Genomic DNA, 17848 nt, shown 5'->3' with positions numbered 1-17848 from the left:
ATTCAGTGCCCTGGGCTCTAAAAAACAAAAGACATTTGGTATTTTTTCCAGAGGAAGAGAGGTAAAAACAAAAAGGTCATCACGAAAATTTTTGTTTAAAATAAATTTCGTAAATTTTCTTCGAAAAAATAAAACTTAATGGAAAATACGTTTATTACTTTTATATATTTAAGGGGTATGGTAGAAAGCATTCGCTAGCTCTAATATAACTTCGATAGTGAAGATAAACAGTAATCAAGTAACTTACAGATTAAACTGAATTTCGCTTTGATAAAATAACAATTCGCAATTCTTCGAATCGCCACTTTAGCGTGTGAATGAAATGTAAATACGCAAATGATTCATCTCCACGATGATAAACGAGCGCAAATTGAACAATGAATCCAAATCGTATCCCTTTGATTGATGACTAAGAGCGAACGAGCGATGGCCGGAAACCGAAGCGTTACGATCGCGCGTCCGTATTAAGAAAGACGTGTGATGTCGGTGTCAGCGGGCGAGTCTGTCTACTGAGCGACGGCCCCGCCCCCCCGACAGCTCCGCAGGGAGTCACCATGGCACACTCGGGTGAGCCTTCACGTCTCCGTTTTCATCGCTTCACTGACGCCTGCGAAACGGCTGCGTCGCCGTCAGCGTCTTATTTGTTTAGTTAATCCGCTAGCGATGCGCTCTCGCTGCGCCTGTAAAATGAGCTCGCGTGATCTTCGACGATCGCATCTCGACGAACCGACGACAGTCGACGACTCGCCGACGCGACCTAGACCCGCGCGCTGCATCGATAAGTCGCATAAATAATATTCAACGCGATCCATACGAAACTTTATTAATTACAAAATGGCTGACAGTTCAGCTGTCATCGACGATAATATAAACAAACCAGAGTTAATATTTTTATGCTTATTTTTACTTGACCTCATTTTACGACGATCGAAAACATATACGTTATCAATTATCTTATCTATTTCGCTTCTGTGACTTGCTTACAGTCGACGTTGTCGTCGAACACGATTACACTGCGGAGGACGATCAAGAGTTATCACTAAGAAGAGGCGACGTGATTAGAAACGTGGAGCAGAAGTCCGGCGGATGGTGGCGCGGAGAGCTACGTGGTAGATTTGGACTATTTCCCGATAATTACGTCCGCTTATTGGGCTCCACTAAAGATGCGAACGAAGTCATGTTAAGGTATTTTATTTTATCTATAAAACCCTTTCCTTCTCGTCATCCTTTCGCTTGACTATGGAAAAGCTATAAATATGAATATAATTAAAATAGAATATTTACTTCTATAGTTTACAATCAATATGTATATTTTTCTATGATAATTTTAATACTAGAAATTAATATGGAATCATATTATATTTATATTGACAGCTAACACTCAAAATTCTGCAATTCGTTGTCTTTTCATTTTTAGAATTAAATAACCGTAAAGTTGCAAATTTCTTGTTTTAAATAATAAAATATATTCTAACGAATAAAATTATATCATTACATTGAAGTAAAATAAAATTGTTCATATGTATGATTCATCAGTTTATAAGAATTATTGAAGTAAAGATAAAACACATTTTATAAACATGATATCAAATTTATTACTTAACTAACTAGTTATTTAACTAACAATAATAATACTGCAATTTATTATAAACTTAACCACTTAACATGCGAGTGTTTTTTTGCAGTGTTCTTAAAAAAATCACATTTTTTTATTGAAAATTATAATAGTAAAAAAATATATATAAATGGGAAAAATAAAAAATAAATAAAAAATTTATATTTTTTGCAAAATTTATATTTTAAAATTACATATATGGGTATTTTTTGCAGTGTTCCAAGAAAATTGTAAATATTATCTTTGCCGTTTTTTAAAAATCGCAAACAATAATAATATAATGGAATGAACCCAATAATAAACAATGGAGATTTTTACTAAATTTAATAAACACATTCCATTCAAAAACATATTGCGTTTTATACATTCTAAGAAATATGGAGCAATATAGTAATAAAAGTGTCAAATTATTGGAAAGATAAAGCAACCCCAATTAGTCTAGGATGCTTACATGAATATGTTTTGCCAGCTTTACTACCTACCTATTCATTCAGTTTCTTTTATTGTCTCCATCCCATCTAATGCAATTGAGAAATACTTCAAGGGGCAAAATTCTAAGTAACACACCGCCTTGTATTTTTCTAATTCATGACTTCCGCAGCTAATAAAAAAGTGACCTTTTTTTTACTTGAAACGAAATGCTAAACGAGTTCCACATATGCTCAGAAGCTGAGTATAATGACAAATATAATCACGTTTATATGTGGGACCATGTTTAAATCCGATTTTCATATTCCCGCACAGGCTTGACACCGCGTGTAATGGACATTTCTAAATTCACACACCCGTGCGGGACCGCGTGTAAAGTGGTTAATATGGATAAAGATAGACTTAGTGATACCATCAAACATAATTTGATTGTCAATTTAAAATGATTTAAAAATAGATACTCTAACTGAACACTTCGATAAATTAAACGTAAAAAACATTGACGAGGAATAATAAAAAAGATACTAAATTAAATACTAGTTAATATATGTATATGTGTGTATGTATGTGTAAATAAAATTAATATATACATATATATATATATATTCATGCGGTAGATTCAAAACGTCAACTGCACGTACGGTTGATGGCAAGCGACTCAGCCGTTACACGTGCTCGTGTTTATAGTCGATCAACCGTGCATGCAGGTTGACGTTTTGAATCTACCGCATGTATGGATGGCACGCCACTGATACTGAAAGTGGATACATTGGGCTAATTCCTTTTGTGTGTTGTGTGTATTTTGCAAATATAAATTATTGGACATTAAAATCAAAACTAGGTAAGGCAATACTTTTGTGTTTATTATTTTTGCAATTTTCTATAAATTCAAAGTAAAGATGAAAAATTACGGTTCTGTTTTTATACACTGTACATACAAACAAATAAATCTATCAAAGTTAAATACAGTAAACCCTCCTATAGCGTAGTTTTTGTTACTGTTTGTCCCTTGACTTCACTAAACGTATTCTCGGACGGGCGAAACGCCGTTGCGCTATAACATTCCAGGGATATTCATCACAATACAGTAAGAAAATATTTCTTTTTGTATAGCTATAGAAAAATTATGATCAAGCAAATCTATGTACACGTTTTTTGTAATGCATTATGTATACACTTTTCAGGGTGTTTCAACCATTCTAATTTTTTATAATAAAACTATTTATGTAATACATATCTATTACAAATTTAAAAAACTATTAATGAATCATAAAATACATATATTTAAATATATGATATAAGACTTTGTATACAATATTCAAAATTTAAATGCAAAACCCATGTAAATATAATAATTTATTCAATACGATTGTTCCACAGAGCGATCTGCTGAATTAAAAAAAACAATTAAAAAAATGTCAAGCACCATATTATAAAATTCGAGAAGAAATGCAGACAGAGAACAATAAAGAAAATTATCCTATTATTAATGAAAGTGATGATGAAATTAAGGTATTAAAAAGGTCTCGATGGAACGTGATATTAGATGACACTGTCAGTAATTAAATGCATAATTACGTGATTTAAGATGTTAAACATTTTTCATTTCTACCATTATTTTTTTTCTTTATATAAAACATACTGCAGAAAGAGTTAGATAATGAATATTTATTTTTTATTATTTATTCATTGTAGGCATTTTAAAAAAATACCTCAAAAAACTTTCGTTTGACTCCCTTGGCACTCGCAAACATTCTTCGCGCGTGTGTCGCAATAAGAACATATGGCACGTGCTTTTGTTTACAAACTAAATACAAAGTCATTTAATACATAAAAATGGGGAAAAAATTGATTTGCTGATTTCGTTAAATTCACAAAATACAGTTGAAAGAACCTAATCTCAAATTTTGTATGGGTGCCTAGTCCCCTATAACGAAGTCCCAATCTCTATGCTATAGGGGGGGTCGATTAATCGAAAAGAATTCAGGAATAAAAAAGCGACATGTAATATGCATTCGTAGACTCTGATGTACAAGATGTAAGAAGGATTTGAAGCTTTAAATCTATACAAACCATAAAAATAAATTTGCTCAAGTAAATCTTCTGTTTTAATTGTCTATTTGCATTTTTTTTAAATTAAGAGCTCACCAAACAAAGGGTAAATATAATTTTTATATTTTTTCACGAGAAAACTAACTCCAAAACTACATTTAAATCATGCTGTACATTTGAACAATTTCTTTAAAATTAGCTAATATTTTTCTAGTAAAATAATATTTAATACATTTACATGTCTTACAAATTCTTAAACGAATTAATGATCTCTGCATAAATTCCTCTTCAATAATAAAAAAACCCAAATCTGATGAGTTAAACATGAAATCAAAATTATATATTAATTACATAGCTTAATTCATTCTTGCCATAAATGCTATATATGGCTTTGTTTGATAAGTGCAGTAACACATTGGGTCTTCAATTAGTTCTGTTAATTTTCATTGACTATTGATTTATCTATCGTGTATGCTGCTAGAGCTAAAATATGTGTCTTTCTTCAGAAATTCTGCTCCACGTTATTGTCGAGCCATGTACAGCTACACGCAAGCGAATCACGATGAATTAAATTTATCAGTCGGAGACGTAATACAAGTACACGGCGAAGTAGAAGAAGGATGGTGGAAAGGACAAAAAGGCGCACACGTTGGCGTTTTCCCATCTAATTTCGTCATTCCTCTTGAAGTAACGCCGCCTTTACCGCCTAAACCAGGTATGTATTGCATATATACTTCATTATAATCTGTATCAAATTTTACATCATCTTGACGTATTTTAGTTCGCGAACAATGTAGAGTTTTATATCCATATGAAGCAGAAAATTCGGACGAGCTAACACTAGTCGAAGGCGATGTTCTAACTATTATCTCAAAGGACGTACCGGATAAAGGATGGTGGCGAGGGGAGCTGCGCGGCAAAATCGGACTTTTCCCCGATAACTTTGTGAACATATTGCATCAAACGGTTGGCTCTGGTAAGCAATTTTGATTGCAATCGATTATCTTATCTTCTCACGAAAAATACTGGTCGATATTTGGCATGACACATTAATTGACATATTAGTGTCATAAGTGTATATTGATAAAAAATATTGTACATACTTATCTAGATGGCGATACAGGTAGCAAGAAACCTGCAAGACCGGCTAAGCATTTATTGTCTTTGAATCAAACTAAAAACTCGACATTACCGTCTAATAAAAAAGATTCAAGATCGAGGTACTGTATTATGGAAATTATTTTATAATATGAATTACATTTGGTGCTTAATATAAATATTTTTACACAGCGCACAAGAGAATGTAGCGGCTGTGAGAAAGTCTTTAGAAATCAACGACGTAACTATTGACACCTCAAAATCGAAGAAGGACAAATTGGACGGAATGGATAGCAACGAAGATGTAGTACATCAGAAATCTCGTAGATCATTGGAGAATGAAGCTGCAGCCGAAAAAAAAACAAGGAGGTGCTTATTTATATTTTTATTTATGATCTTAAGAATTTTTTCATTTTTATTTTTAAATTTTGTAGATCGTTAGAAGCCGATAATGCTGGTGGCGGAATGAAACCACCTATACCAGTCAAAAAGGCTGGTTCTCCTGTTATTGCTATGTTGAGTGAATTAAAACAGAAAGTTCTATCTTCGGATCATCGGTAAGAATTAGAATATTTGTGTAAAAAAAATATTGATGTACAAAATATCTTTTAATTTGCAAATACATGATAAAATATTTTTTTTATGATATTTCTATTCTATAATTATTTAAGTTTATACAGCTTAATTAAAAATGTAAAATATTATTTAATATATATAGTTGTTTGAAGTACTAAGATAATTAAGCATGTGCTAAATGAAATGTTTATTTCGTACAAAATTGTTATCATGCAAAAAATACTATCTCCTATATAATTTCCGTTTGATAATTTTTCACATTTGCAAATATCAGTCACACTGGTTATTCTAGTTGACAAACGTATTCACTCATAAACATTATTTAATATCCAGCTCAAGTCAACCATCATCCGACACGGCCGACGGAGCTTTAAGCAGTAAACCTAGCAGCGAACCAATTTTAACATCGATATCTCCATCTCCTTCACCGTTACCAGCCTCAGTGAGTCCTGTTCCGATTTTGCTCGAATCGACAATGTCAGAGAGCTTTGATCAAGTCGAAAGGAGTGCAATGTTGAACGATCTTCGGTCTGGCAGGTATGTATTGTATTATACGATCGACTATTCTGAGAGTAAAACTAATTAAAATTATTATAGGGTAAAAGGACCTCCACGGCGACCGCCAAGTCAAGCACTACGCGACGATATACCTTTAACTAACGGTTCCAATCATAATTCATCTACAGGTAAAATCATAACTTATAATAATAGTATTCGGACGTGTTGTAATAATTTATGTTTTATGCTAGAGAGTGCTGGAGACATTGAAATAAAGCCTAAAGCCCGAGAATGGGAGAAACAAAGAGCTCCGTGGATGGAAGAGTTGAAGTTCAATCAAGCCAAAAAGACTTCTCCAATTTCTGAAATCGGACGCTCGAAAACAGCAGATGCTTCGACCACCAGAGAAAAATGTGATCCACCACAGCCGAGATTATCAGGAAGTAGCGATAAAATACTGGATTCGAGCGATATGGACCCGATCAAAGACATGCCAGTCATCAATCCTTTAGAAATGTCTCAGAGCATGAATGCTCTATCTTCTAAAATTACAAAGATTAGCACATCAGTTGAGGTATGTTAATAAACATTATCTCCAATGTAACGTTGATATAGTAATCGTTTATCTTTATTTACAGGCTCACAATCAGTCGGAAAATCCAGTCGACTCGTCGAAATCAAATGCGACTCTTTCGTCGCTATCTACATACATGGAGACGAACAATAAAATTTCACCAAGCGAACTCAGAACTTCGATTTCGAGCTCGGCTAGCGTCATATTACGCAGCACGACTCACATGCCAGCGTCTCAGCAGCCGAGTCAGACCCCTGTGACCAATTTGCCAACGTCTAGGAGTTCAAATCCCATCGCTGATAATAAATTAAGAGGAAGCTTCATAGTAGCTCCAAACGAGGAAATAATAGCGACAAATGGTATGTATATAAAAATTATCTGTTGGAGATGTCTATAAATATTCATATAATATTACTATTCTTAGGTTCTTTTCCTTCTGATTCAACTCCCGAACAACTGTTAATTGCTCAACTTAACGAAAGGGTAATGTTTTAAAGTTATATTTTGCGTTTTAATGATTATTTAATGTTAATTGTACGATATTTATTATAGATAGCCAATTTGGAACGCGTCGTGGAGGCCCAAGAGGCCAGATTCACAGCTCTGGGAGCGAGATACGATAGGGAATTAAACGCACTGCAAGCTGATATTCAAAGATTGGAAAGGTGCGTCACACGTGTGTGACCTTCGTCTAACTCTCGTCTCGACAAGGTCATGATGCCATTCTTAAACAATGATTAAATTTGTTTACTTTATGGGTATACATTCTAAACTAAAGTGTAATCAATACGACGAACTTAATATTAGTACCTGTGTTTTTATTATTGTTGTTAATTTTTTATTTTTCTCAACGAATGTAGTTGTAGAACAGTTACTGTCTTTTTATAAAGTGAGTCAATTCAAATTAAAGTCATGTATGGGTCTCGGAGTAGATCTATTGTCTTATTTTATTTTTATATAAATTTATTGTGATTTTTGGTTAAAAATCGATACCATAATTGGTTAGCTTATTTTTTATGAATTCCAATTTAATTCATGTATTAACTACTTTATATAATTCTTAAAACAACTTTACAGTTTTAAAGGTTTTTTGCCGAATTTTTTTGTACTTTTAATTACCATATGTATAACATATTACTCAATAATGTATGATTGAATTGTTTATGCTTTAAAATATCTATTATGTCTACATTTGTATGATTTATCATTCCAATTTAATGATATTTGTATGTACATAAAGGTTACATGTAACATTCCATTTTTTTTATAATAGCTTTACTTAATTTATAACAATCAAGTAGCACGTTAAACATAATATCCGTTCATATGATTATATTTGTACGAAAACTTACATATTACAATTTGTTTAGATTATTATAAAACGTATGATAATTCCTTCTAAAGTTTTCTTCAACTACTTTACCAATAATTAAAGTTCTTATTATATACATATACAAGCATATTATAATACTATAGGATTTGTGCATTTTAAAAGTAAATACATTAGCGGTCACATTCCGGTCATAAACGTCATTATTGTTCCTTCAAAGGTGCTATGGTATTAAATTTATGGTCAACGTGAATTTCTGGATATCACTATTATAACCATGAAAAATCAGTTACTTTATTTTTTTACATGCAATTCAAATTCAACATTATTGTAAAACAATCGCTCAAACCTTTAGTGAAAGTATTATATTTCACATAAGTCATTTAAGATATAAACGAATGATGTAATTATAAAAATCGCGTAACAGCTTTTAGTCTTAGATTATATAGAGAGTAAAATATTGTTGCCTTTGTATAACTACTAGATTAAAAAATAATGCTTATGAATAGCTTATTATTTTGATATATAACTTACATCCACTTTCATACTTTACAAAATTGAAATTTGTAATATAATTATAATAATATCGTCATTAAGATTGATTGGCGTTCATTAGGATAGTTGTGATCTTTTAAAATGTATTTTTTATTTTTATAGTGCAAAGGAATTTTAGGAAATCGATGATGAGAGTTTATTTTGTGTGTAATTTTTTATTTATTTTTACTTATTGTTTGTAAATTTTTTATACATATATTTTTAATAAGAGTGTATTTTTTCTGTATAAATAGTATTTATAACTAAAAGTATGACATTATTGCAATAACACATATGTATTGGAAACATATCTAAAAAGTATTAATCAAACGAAATAAGAAAACAATTATAAATTCAGGAATTCCTGGGGAAGTATTGAACTTTTTAATTTCAATGTAGTCATTTTGCAAAAGTTTTTTTAGAATTAACCCCAGTGCCAAAAAATGTCGTAAATGTTGTGTTAATATTTTTTTTTAATCCTTCAATAAGGCACATTTAAAAATATATTTAGCACCATATACCTAAAGCATTCACTTTATGAATACAGTACTTAACATATGTATTTTACATATTAAGCAATAATATTACTAACTTAGTAAACAAATGTGTGCATTTTTTTATTCTCTTAAAAATTATTTGGTGCGTAATGGAATTTTTGTAAAATTCCTGCGGGTCAGGAAAGCGTCTTATTGCGATGTTAAGATTTATTGTGAAAAGAAAAGCAATTTTGTAAAGCTATAATGCATGCAAAACAAACATTCAATCTTTTGTATACAATGAAATACTTAAAAGAGTGTGACTACATTATAAATTAATATTGTGAATGACGTGTATGAATTTCAAAACTTACATTTGTATATAATCGAATTTATAAAACTTTGTATTTATTGTATTTGTTTTTTTATGTGTACTTAACAATTATAATAAATCGCATTTATTTTTTCACAAAATATATTATTGTAAATAAAAAAAAATAAAGTATAATATATTTCAATATCTCTTTTACTTTGGCTGATTCAGTGTTGCCATCTTTATATTGCAGTTCCCTTTTCAGCTAATTCCCATTTTTATTAGTATTAGGCTTTAACTCTAATCCCCCTTTTGATTTAGGCACTACGAAATACTTTAAAGCAAAAAGACACAATAATTAACTAAAATTAATAATTTACTTTCAATGTTGCGTACAAATAATCATTATCTTATAAATTAATTCGAGCTATATTATCACTTTGATTTCAATGACACATTATTTTAAAAATATCTATGACCAAAATGAATCATACATAGACACAATTTTACACGTTGTCGATCCAAACAATTAATTTAACGTTAATTGTATATTTTTTAAATAAAATTTACGAACGTAACACAAATCATTTTTGGGTATACCCATTTATATATTTTTTAATAGCATTTTTTTTAATTACATGCTAAATTGATATATTATAATGAATAAATCAATCATCATTTAATCACGGTTCTGTTTAATAAAAAAATACAATCCCCCCGTTTTTTTATATCGATCACTTGATATAAAAACAAATATAGCGTGTAGGTAATATAGTGTGTACATATTATATATGAAAATACGTAGAAAAATCTTCACTATTTAGCCTTTCAGCGCTAAATGTCAATGCGCAGGCCTAGACATTCTGCGCAATCGCCTTTGGTCAACCTTCTCCTCTTTGGGTGGAGTCAAACCAAATCGCACTAAGAACAGGCTCAATTTCTTTGGTAAGTTCTTAAAAACTATCATCCGTCAACAATAAGAAAAATGGAACCATATATTCTCATTTTCGTAACTCTATAAACGATCGCGGTGGAAAAAGACGCAACGCAAAAATTCGATAATGACGCTAGTTAGACATTTCGTGCGTGCACACATACACACAGTATAATATGTGCCAAATGAGATTTTATCGGACAAGGCTATGTATGAGTCCTTCATATGAAATCAGATAAATTATAATTAATACAAATCACAATATCTCGAGAAAATACGCTTATCGACCCGATTGCGCGTAGCAATTCTGTTGTGAATATTATATGTACATAATATAATCAATTGCCTACAATAATATATTATCATAAAAGGATTAACATATTACTTGTGTATTATTAATTATATTACATATCGCTTTATAATTCGTATAATAATAATTTTGTTGAATTTGTACAGAAATTCAATATGCTCCTACGAGAACCGGATGGAAATACGGTGCAGTTACATAATAATGGGAATATATCCCTTCAACAACAACCCCATCAACGATCTTGGATTGAATCAGGGGTAGTCAACTCCAATGACAACAACGAGAGCGCGCAAATAGATACAAGTACTTTTATGTATTTTAACGCACCGAATTTGGAATTTTTATTCGAGAATACAACATTTATACTTGTTATATTTTAGCACAAAATGGTTCTCGATTAAAAAACAACTCTGCCTTTTAAAATAATATTTTTTCATGTATTTTTGGTACAGATTCCGTGTCCGTGGGTTACAGGGAGGGTCAAATACGTCCGCGATTAAATAAAGCAATCGATTTCACTACATCGCTGACGAATTGCAATGAATTCGACAGCCATACAGACAGTGTTGTTGATGAGCGCGAACAGGAAGATCGTCTTAATTTAAACAATTTAAGTTTGACTTTGGATTTAAATTCTGTATCTCCGGTTTGCGCAGATTACAACAGTCCCGACGAGGGATTGTTTGAATACGAAGGTGAGTTTGTATGATAAAACAATTACAAATAATTTATTTATCGAAAATTTTTGTTATTTTCAGAAGATCGTAGTTATTCGTCATCAAACGACGAAGAGGATAAGATTTACGAGCATTCGTTGAGCGACGACTCTTGTTCTAACGATCAAATTGTTTATCGCATCCCCAGAGGAATTCATAATCCAAACTATCCTGGTTTCCAGCATTTGGCTTATGCTTTGCAAGAATATTCTGTAGAGAGTCCGTATCCTTGCGAACATGTACACGAAGATTTCGACGATGGATACGTAGACAAGTTGGAAGAATTACGACAATACTGCGAAAAGAATTATCCAAATCACGAACTTAACAACAACATAAAAGATTGCGCCGAGAAAATAACCGATAAGGACATTTCCAACGTAAGCGATAATATTGTTTTGGAAAGCTTTGCTAATAATGAACAATCGACCGAAGGCTTTAATTCCGATTCAGTTTCGCTAGATTTTTCCGAAGATCTGCTCGAGTTGAGACGAGACATATACGAAACCATTCAAAAACCAATAGCTGAAACTGTAGAAAACATCAGCGACGTGGTGAATAACGTAATTAAAGAAATAGTCGAAAAGCACGACGTAAACTGTGATTTGTGGAACATTTCTTCGAGCGACTTTCGTCTTCAAAATCTAATAGAAATGTCTCTTAAGAAGTTGCAAGAGGAAGATAAATTGAACGTTTGTGATGCTAATGAACCGCTAGAGATATTCGCCGAAATCAAAGAGAATAACAATACTAAAGATGTATCACAATTTGTTCAAATCCATAACTATGAAGACTTGGGGAGTAATACTTTGATTGAAAAAATTAAAACGAGTATGGACGACGCGTATATGTCTAACGTTACTGAAGATATATTGCAAAATGATAATTATTCGGATAAGAAAGAAGCAGATAAAAACAAAGAACCTTTAATAGAATGCGATGAAAGTGTTAACATTGTGAAAGACGTAGATATTAAAGTAGATATAAATTTTAATCAACCAGCAGAAGTTTTAAACTTTGATCACGACAAAATTACAGTATCGCATCATAAAAATATGGCTAAAGATGACACAGAAGAAAATACCAAACATAAGAGCGATAAGTAAGTGGTATAACTTCCAACAATAAAAAAAATCAGACTTATAATTATCATTTGCTTTTTAGAAAAGAAAAAATGCGACAAAATAATGAAAAATTGTCTTCGTCAAGCTCTGCTATAAAAATTAAAAAACGCAGCAATAAAAATAAAACAGAAGGTATTACATTATTAACTAAATTCACTAATCCCAACCTTACTATTTATGTATAAACCAATATGTTTCTACATTAATATAAAATATATTATAGGAGGATTCGATGTTTATAATATTGAAACAGCAATGCCAAATATTGATTTAGATGCCATTGAAAACCATTTAAGGGCAGCAAGAGAAGAGGAACGACGAGTGAGTTAAAATAATTAATTTTATATATATTTTACCCAGTATACTTCCCTCCCCGCCCTACTCCAAAAAATTAGGAGAACGAAATTAAATTTCTTGAAAATTGTTTTTTTTTGATAAAAATAATACTAAACACAATACAACTAATGTGAAATTTACAATATGTACAAATTATAAAAACACATCTAAAACACGCGATATCACGATATACAGCTATTAACGCAGAGAAATAGAATTAGATTGCCATATTACCAACTAAATTATGTTATTTTTACAAATAAACTGTTATTTTCTGTTATTGACTTAATTTATCTCAAATATTTTAAACATTTTTTCTTAAGCTTCTATTTATTAGAATAACGCATGAGAACAATAATTTTACATATTTAACTCCTAAACTGCCATTTTGTTAAACCTTTAACGTATGGAACAAAAATAAACAAAGTAATAAATCAAAACGGACTACAAAATATCCTTAATAAAATATTCGTATGAAAGAAAACTTTATTTAAATTCCATTTCTATTACTTCAACTTTACAAAAATATATTATTTTATATATTTTTTATTTCTGTCTGTTTATAAAACGTCGAATGCAGTCATTATATAAATATTTTATTTGTATTTATCTTTCTATATCTTAATTTGAAACGTTCATAGTGCTTAAGAAAATTTTACTATTTTTTTTAAATTACGCGAAATGTTACTGTTATATAATTCTTTTCTTAAAATAAAATTGCAAAAGTTAGTTTGTAGCAGATACAAAGCTTATATTTTTTTTAATTTTATTTTTATAGCAAAATCAGATACGTGTTTTTGAATTTTGTTCTGGGGTGTCCGCTTTCATTTTGCGCTCTTAACTTAAGCTAGAAGAAATAAAAATATTATGTCAAAAGAAATCTCTAATTCAAAATACGTTGCTAATCAAACTTAAATGAAAAATCAGTAAAACTGTAGTGATAGCCCAAATTAAGAAAATCGTGCAAGCATTTGATAAAAGATGAAAGTAATATGATCGATAATAAGAAGAGTTAATGTGATTACTTAAAAACTTTGGAATTCTAAATCATGACACATATATATTTTTTAAATTAAGCTGCTAAAAATTTTTAGCAGTTATACATTCATATAAAAAAGTTAATTTGAACAGCATAAATAAATAATTCAGGTATATTCAATGTAACGGTAACATAAGTAAAGTTAAAATTTAATTTGTATTTTTAATTCTTTAGTTTTTGTACAAATATTTATATTTATATTTCATTGTATTAACTTATTGAATAAGCCTACAAGTATATTACTATTTACTGATATCAGAAGCTATTAATTAAATGGTCGCCACGCTCAGAAACCAATGATTATGAACATTTGTTTGTTTTTGCCCTAACGTCTGCGAAAGTGGCCAACAATGTTTTGCTACCTAAATACGTTTTTAAATTTAAAACTTAGTTGTGTATCGCTGTGCGCGTGTATATTCCCCAAACATCGGTTAAAATTTGCAATTAAGCGTTTTTCAGTGTCGTCGAAAACACTGAATAACACACGACGACATTGATAAACGGTTAATGCGTTTCTTTATTAATTAATTAATTTGGTGAGTAAATACGTGCACGATGATAAAAAACTAAGTTTTAAATTTAAAAACTTATTTATGTTCAGAACAATTTGGTTTCTGAACGTGTCGCCGATATAATTAACAAATACCACAAATGCTTTTTTTTATTCGTTTTATTTTTGACTTAAATAAATGAAATAGTATATCGCGTTTTATTATTTTACGATTTTAATTTTTGTTTTAACAATTTCTTTGTTATGGCCAAAAAATATATGGGCGGTTTCTTTACACAACTGTCAAATAAACGTCATCGAGTATTTTTACACCCGAAATGTAAACAAATCGATACATTTAGCAAATATGAATAAATCTGGCTGTGACTATGAATCGAGCGAAGATATTCTTGAAAAATTCAGGAAAATAGTAGCCATTCATGAAGAATATCCCGATAAATTTCGGGTGTGTATAAATTACTTGTCGCAATCCTCCTTTGAGGAGGACAAATTTCTTACTCCTTTTGTTCTTCTTTGCCCTCCTTAAACAAAAAAATCCAAAATGACTTTTTTGACAAAAATTTCTATGATGACTATTTTTTATTTTTTTTTTAGGAATTGGTCCTTCTTTGCCCTTGAATAAAAATTTCCGAAATGACCTTTTTATTTTTAGTGTCCTTTGATATTTTCAAATATTAATAACAACTATTATATTACTATTACAGAGACGAAATGACCGGGAAGAAATTCGTAGGCGATTGGCAATGGGAACAGAGCATGATGATTTTTATTCATCTGGAGATAGACCCGGGCGTAAACCTAGTCTACAATCTCGTTTACAAAGCGGTATAGTCATTACATATATTTGTTATAAATCAATATACTAAATTCTTACCTCATATGTATATAATCTATTGGACAGGCATGAATCTTCAAATTTGTTTCATGAATGAAACAGCATCAGACACCGAGTCTCCATCAGATATTGAAATCAGCAATGCATCTTCACCAAAAAAAATCACCAATAAAATATCGTACAAGCATTCTAACGATAAGTTAAAATCCGATAAGAAATCAGATAGTCATAAGAGTGTAAATAATACCAAATCTGAAAAAGGTATGTTATCTAAATACTTTATAATATTGAATATAGTGATATTACAGTGATATTATTTTTCAGGTTTAACTCGTCCATCTTCTCTTGCCCTTAATGATTCTCACAGTCTTCCTCAAATAGATTTTTCGTCAAAATTAGACTTTTTCGAATGTCAAGCACGATTACAAACCGAGGCTAGAATGGCTCTTGCTCAAGCTAAAGAAATAGCTCATATGCAAATGGAAGTATGTAAAATTAACTATATATGCATGTGTAATTTTAGTAGTATTGTGATTAAAAATATAATTATATATTGAAGGCTGATCGGAAAAGGCAAGATAAGTCTCCAATTACTGAAATGTTAAGATCCAGTCTCGAAAAGGCAGGAGTTAAATTAATGGGAGATAGGCGACGTGTTTCACGACAAATGTTGACAGATATTAACGTTGCACAATTACAGGTAAATAGTATATCGTCATCAACGTGTTAAAAGCCCTGATGTTACAAAAACAACGATATATTATACGAAACAGATATTTTTTAACATATAAATACCTTATAGGTTATCGTTAATGAACTGCACACACAAATTGAACGATTGAACGAAACACTGGTAGAACTTTTAATAGCACGAGACGAATTACACATGGGACAAGATTCCATGCTTGTCGATATTGAAGATTTAACAAGACATCTGTGAGTCGATAGATAATATGATCTATGATTATTTTATATTTTTATCTTAATTTTTCAGTGGAGCTAAAGATTTATCAAACAAAACTTCCGACACTGATAAATGTTCATCTGAAAAATCTTTCGAAGACGAAAAGCGTTCCAATAGCCAACTGCGAGTCTCGGCATTAACGTCTTCTATCAACAAATAATACATAGTTTTCATTGCAAAATTCAATCGAATATCCGATGCAATTGCAACCAAATTATATAATATATAGTTCTTTTGAACTTGAAAGTGACAATTTATAGTGATTTAAAAAGATATGTATATCGTTAATTTGATTCTTTGCGAATTCATATTCACCAACATCCTTGTTAAAAATTCACTTTAGCTTTGTTTATAAAAAAATCCTTTGATGATGTGATATGTAGTGCTAAAATGTAAATATTTTTTTAATCGCTTTTACAATGGCATGAAAAGATTTGACTCGTACAGTAGTTCAATTTAGTATCGAAATAATGCATACTAGATGACTGAATTGTCACAAAACGGTGCGGTGTAGTGAAACATAGCCAAGAGATATGAAAACATTGTGTGATTAAAAGAATATAATATTAAGAAGCTTTGTCATGTGTCTTTAAACTGTTGAAATTTGCAAATGTATCTTTAAATATTTATATTACATAAAAACAATGATTGTTTGACATGTACGTTATGAAACTATTATAATGGCATATCTAAACATTTAGAATGTGTAATTTAATATTCACAATTTGTATATTTAACATGCCTTAAATATTAGTCATAGTTAGAAATTTTATCATTAAAAAATATATAACTGAAAATAAATACGAGTTTAAAAGTCTACAGATCAATTGAGTTTATATATTTCAATTACACATTAAGAGATTGCTATTTTATTTTACTTAAACTTCATAAAGAAAACTTGATAATGAAAATATATATATATATATATATATATATATAATATACTATACACTTTTTCTCCATATATTTGGAGATATTCCTGCATATAAGTTGGTGCTAGATTATAGTATATTTATTGATTACAATTCTGATATCTATAATCTATTATATATTTATTGTGTATTATACATTATAAATAATAAAATTCGCTTCACTTATATTGATAGAACCACATTTATATTATTTGCTCTCACACTTTCTTACTATTTAATATTATGGAGCATTTCCAATAATGAAGTTATCGTCCATGTTTAAGTCACAAAACTAAATTAAATTTGTATATAAATATATCAAGGTCGTATGTTTTTATGGGAAAAGAAACTTTCGATAATAATTGTTAATAATATTTATATATATATTGGCCTTTATACTATAACAATTCCATTCAATTTCAAATAATGCATAATATACATTATATAAAAATAAGTAGTTGAAGTTGTGTGTTCATATTTTTCCAATCACGTTTCATGACTCATCAAATTCGATAAATACAATCCGTCAGAACAAAGTTTGGCCAGCGAGTATATAAATATTTTTATACTTTAATATTTTTTATTTTAATGCCCACCTTTTATATGCTAGTCAATAAATGTTGTAAACAATCACAATCGCAAATAAGTCTCGATTGGGACCAAATATATAATT

At 30.2% G+C, this 17848-nt stretch overlaps 2 protein-coding genes across 2 annotated transcripts; both read left to right on the top strand.

Annotated features, from left to right (window-relative positions):
* Window positions 1–447: 447 nt before the first annotated feature.
* Window positions 448–9700, top strand: cindr (CIN85 and CD2AP related). The gene is made up of 13 exons (XM_088200055.1): window positions 448–567; window positions 987–1185; window positions 4603–4811; window positions 4878–5072; window positions 5208–5316; window positions 5387–5563; window positions 5629–5751; window positions 6104–6307; window positions 6368–6456; window positions 6520–6842; window positions 6907–7201; window positions 7267–7325; window positions 7395–9700. Exons 1-13 carry the CDS (start codon window positions 555–557, stop codon window positions 7524–7526), a joined length of 2127 nt encoding a protein of 708 aa, XP_088056181.1. The 5' UTR covers window positions 448–554; the 3' UTR covers window positions 7527–9700.
* A 610-nt stretch (window positions 9701–10310) lies between these two features.
* On the top strand, window positions 10311–17091 carry Schip1 (Schwannomin interacting protein 1). The gene is made up of 12 exons (XM_088200117.1): window positions 10311–10440; window positions 10886–11042; window positions 11192–11434; window positions 11498–12557; window positions 12620–12711; window positions 12803–12900; window positions 15170–15290; window positions 15367–15561; window positions 15625–15785; window positions 15860–16000; window positions 16103–16236; window positions 16295–17091. The coding sequence occupies exons 2-12, from the start codon at window positions 10895–10897 to the stop codon at window positions 16422–16424; spliced, it is 2523 nt and encodes an 840-aa protein (XP_088056243.1). The 5' UTR covers window positions 10311–10440; window positions 10886–10894; the 3' UTR covers window positions 16425–17091.
* The last annotated feature ends 757 nt before the right edge of the window (window positions 17092–17848 follow it).

This window comes from Plectrocnemia conspersa, unplaced genomic scaffold (assembly GCF_051122295.1).
Source record: "Plectrocnemia conspersa isolate PC_06_02 unplaced genomic scaffold, ASM5112229v1 ptg000012l, whole genome shotgun sequence".
Taxonomy (NCBI): Eukaryota; Metazoa; Arthropoda; class Insecta; order Trichoptera; family Polycentropodidae; genus Plectrocnemia; species Plectrocnemia conspersa.
This window is presented reverse-complemented; position numbering and strand designations above follow the sequence as displayed.

Excerpts from the sequence above, each read along its gene's own strand:
- cindr (XM_088200055.1), top strand. Across the intron at positions 5,073-5,207 it reads GCATCAAACGGTTGGCTCTG|ATGGCGATACAGGTAGCAAG; the intron begins GTAAGCAATTTT and ends ATACTTATCTAG. Across the intron at positions 5,752-6,103 it reads GTTCTATCTTCGGATCATCG|CTCAAGTCAACCATCATCCG; the intron begins GTAAGAATTAGA and ends TTTAATATCCAG.
- Schip1 (XM_088200117.1), top strand. The coding sequence starts at position 10,895 with ATGCTCCTACGAGAACCGGATGGAAATACGGTGCAGTTACATAATAAT. Across the intron at positions 12,901-15,169 it reads CAAGAGAAGAGGAACGACGA|AGACGAAATGACCGGGAAGA; the intron begins GTGAGTTAAAAT and ends TTACTATTACAG. Across the intron at positions 15,562-15,624 it reads TAATACCAAATCTGAAAAAG|GTTTAACTCGTCCATCTTCT; the intron begins GTATGTTATCTA and ends ATTATTTTTCAG.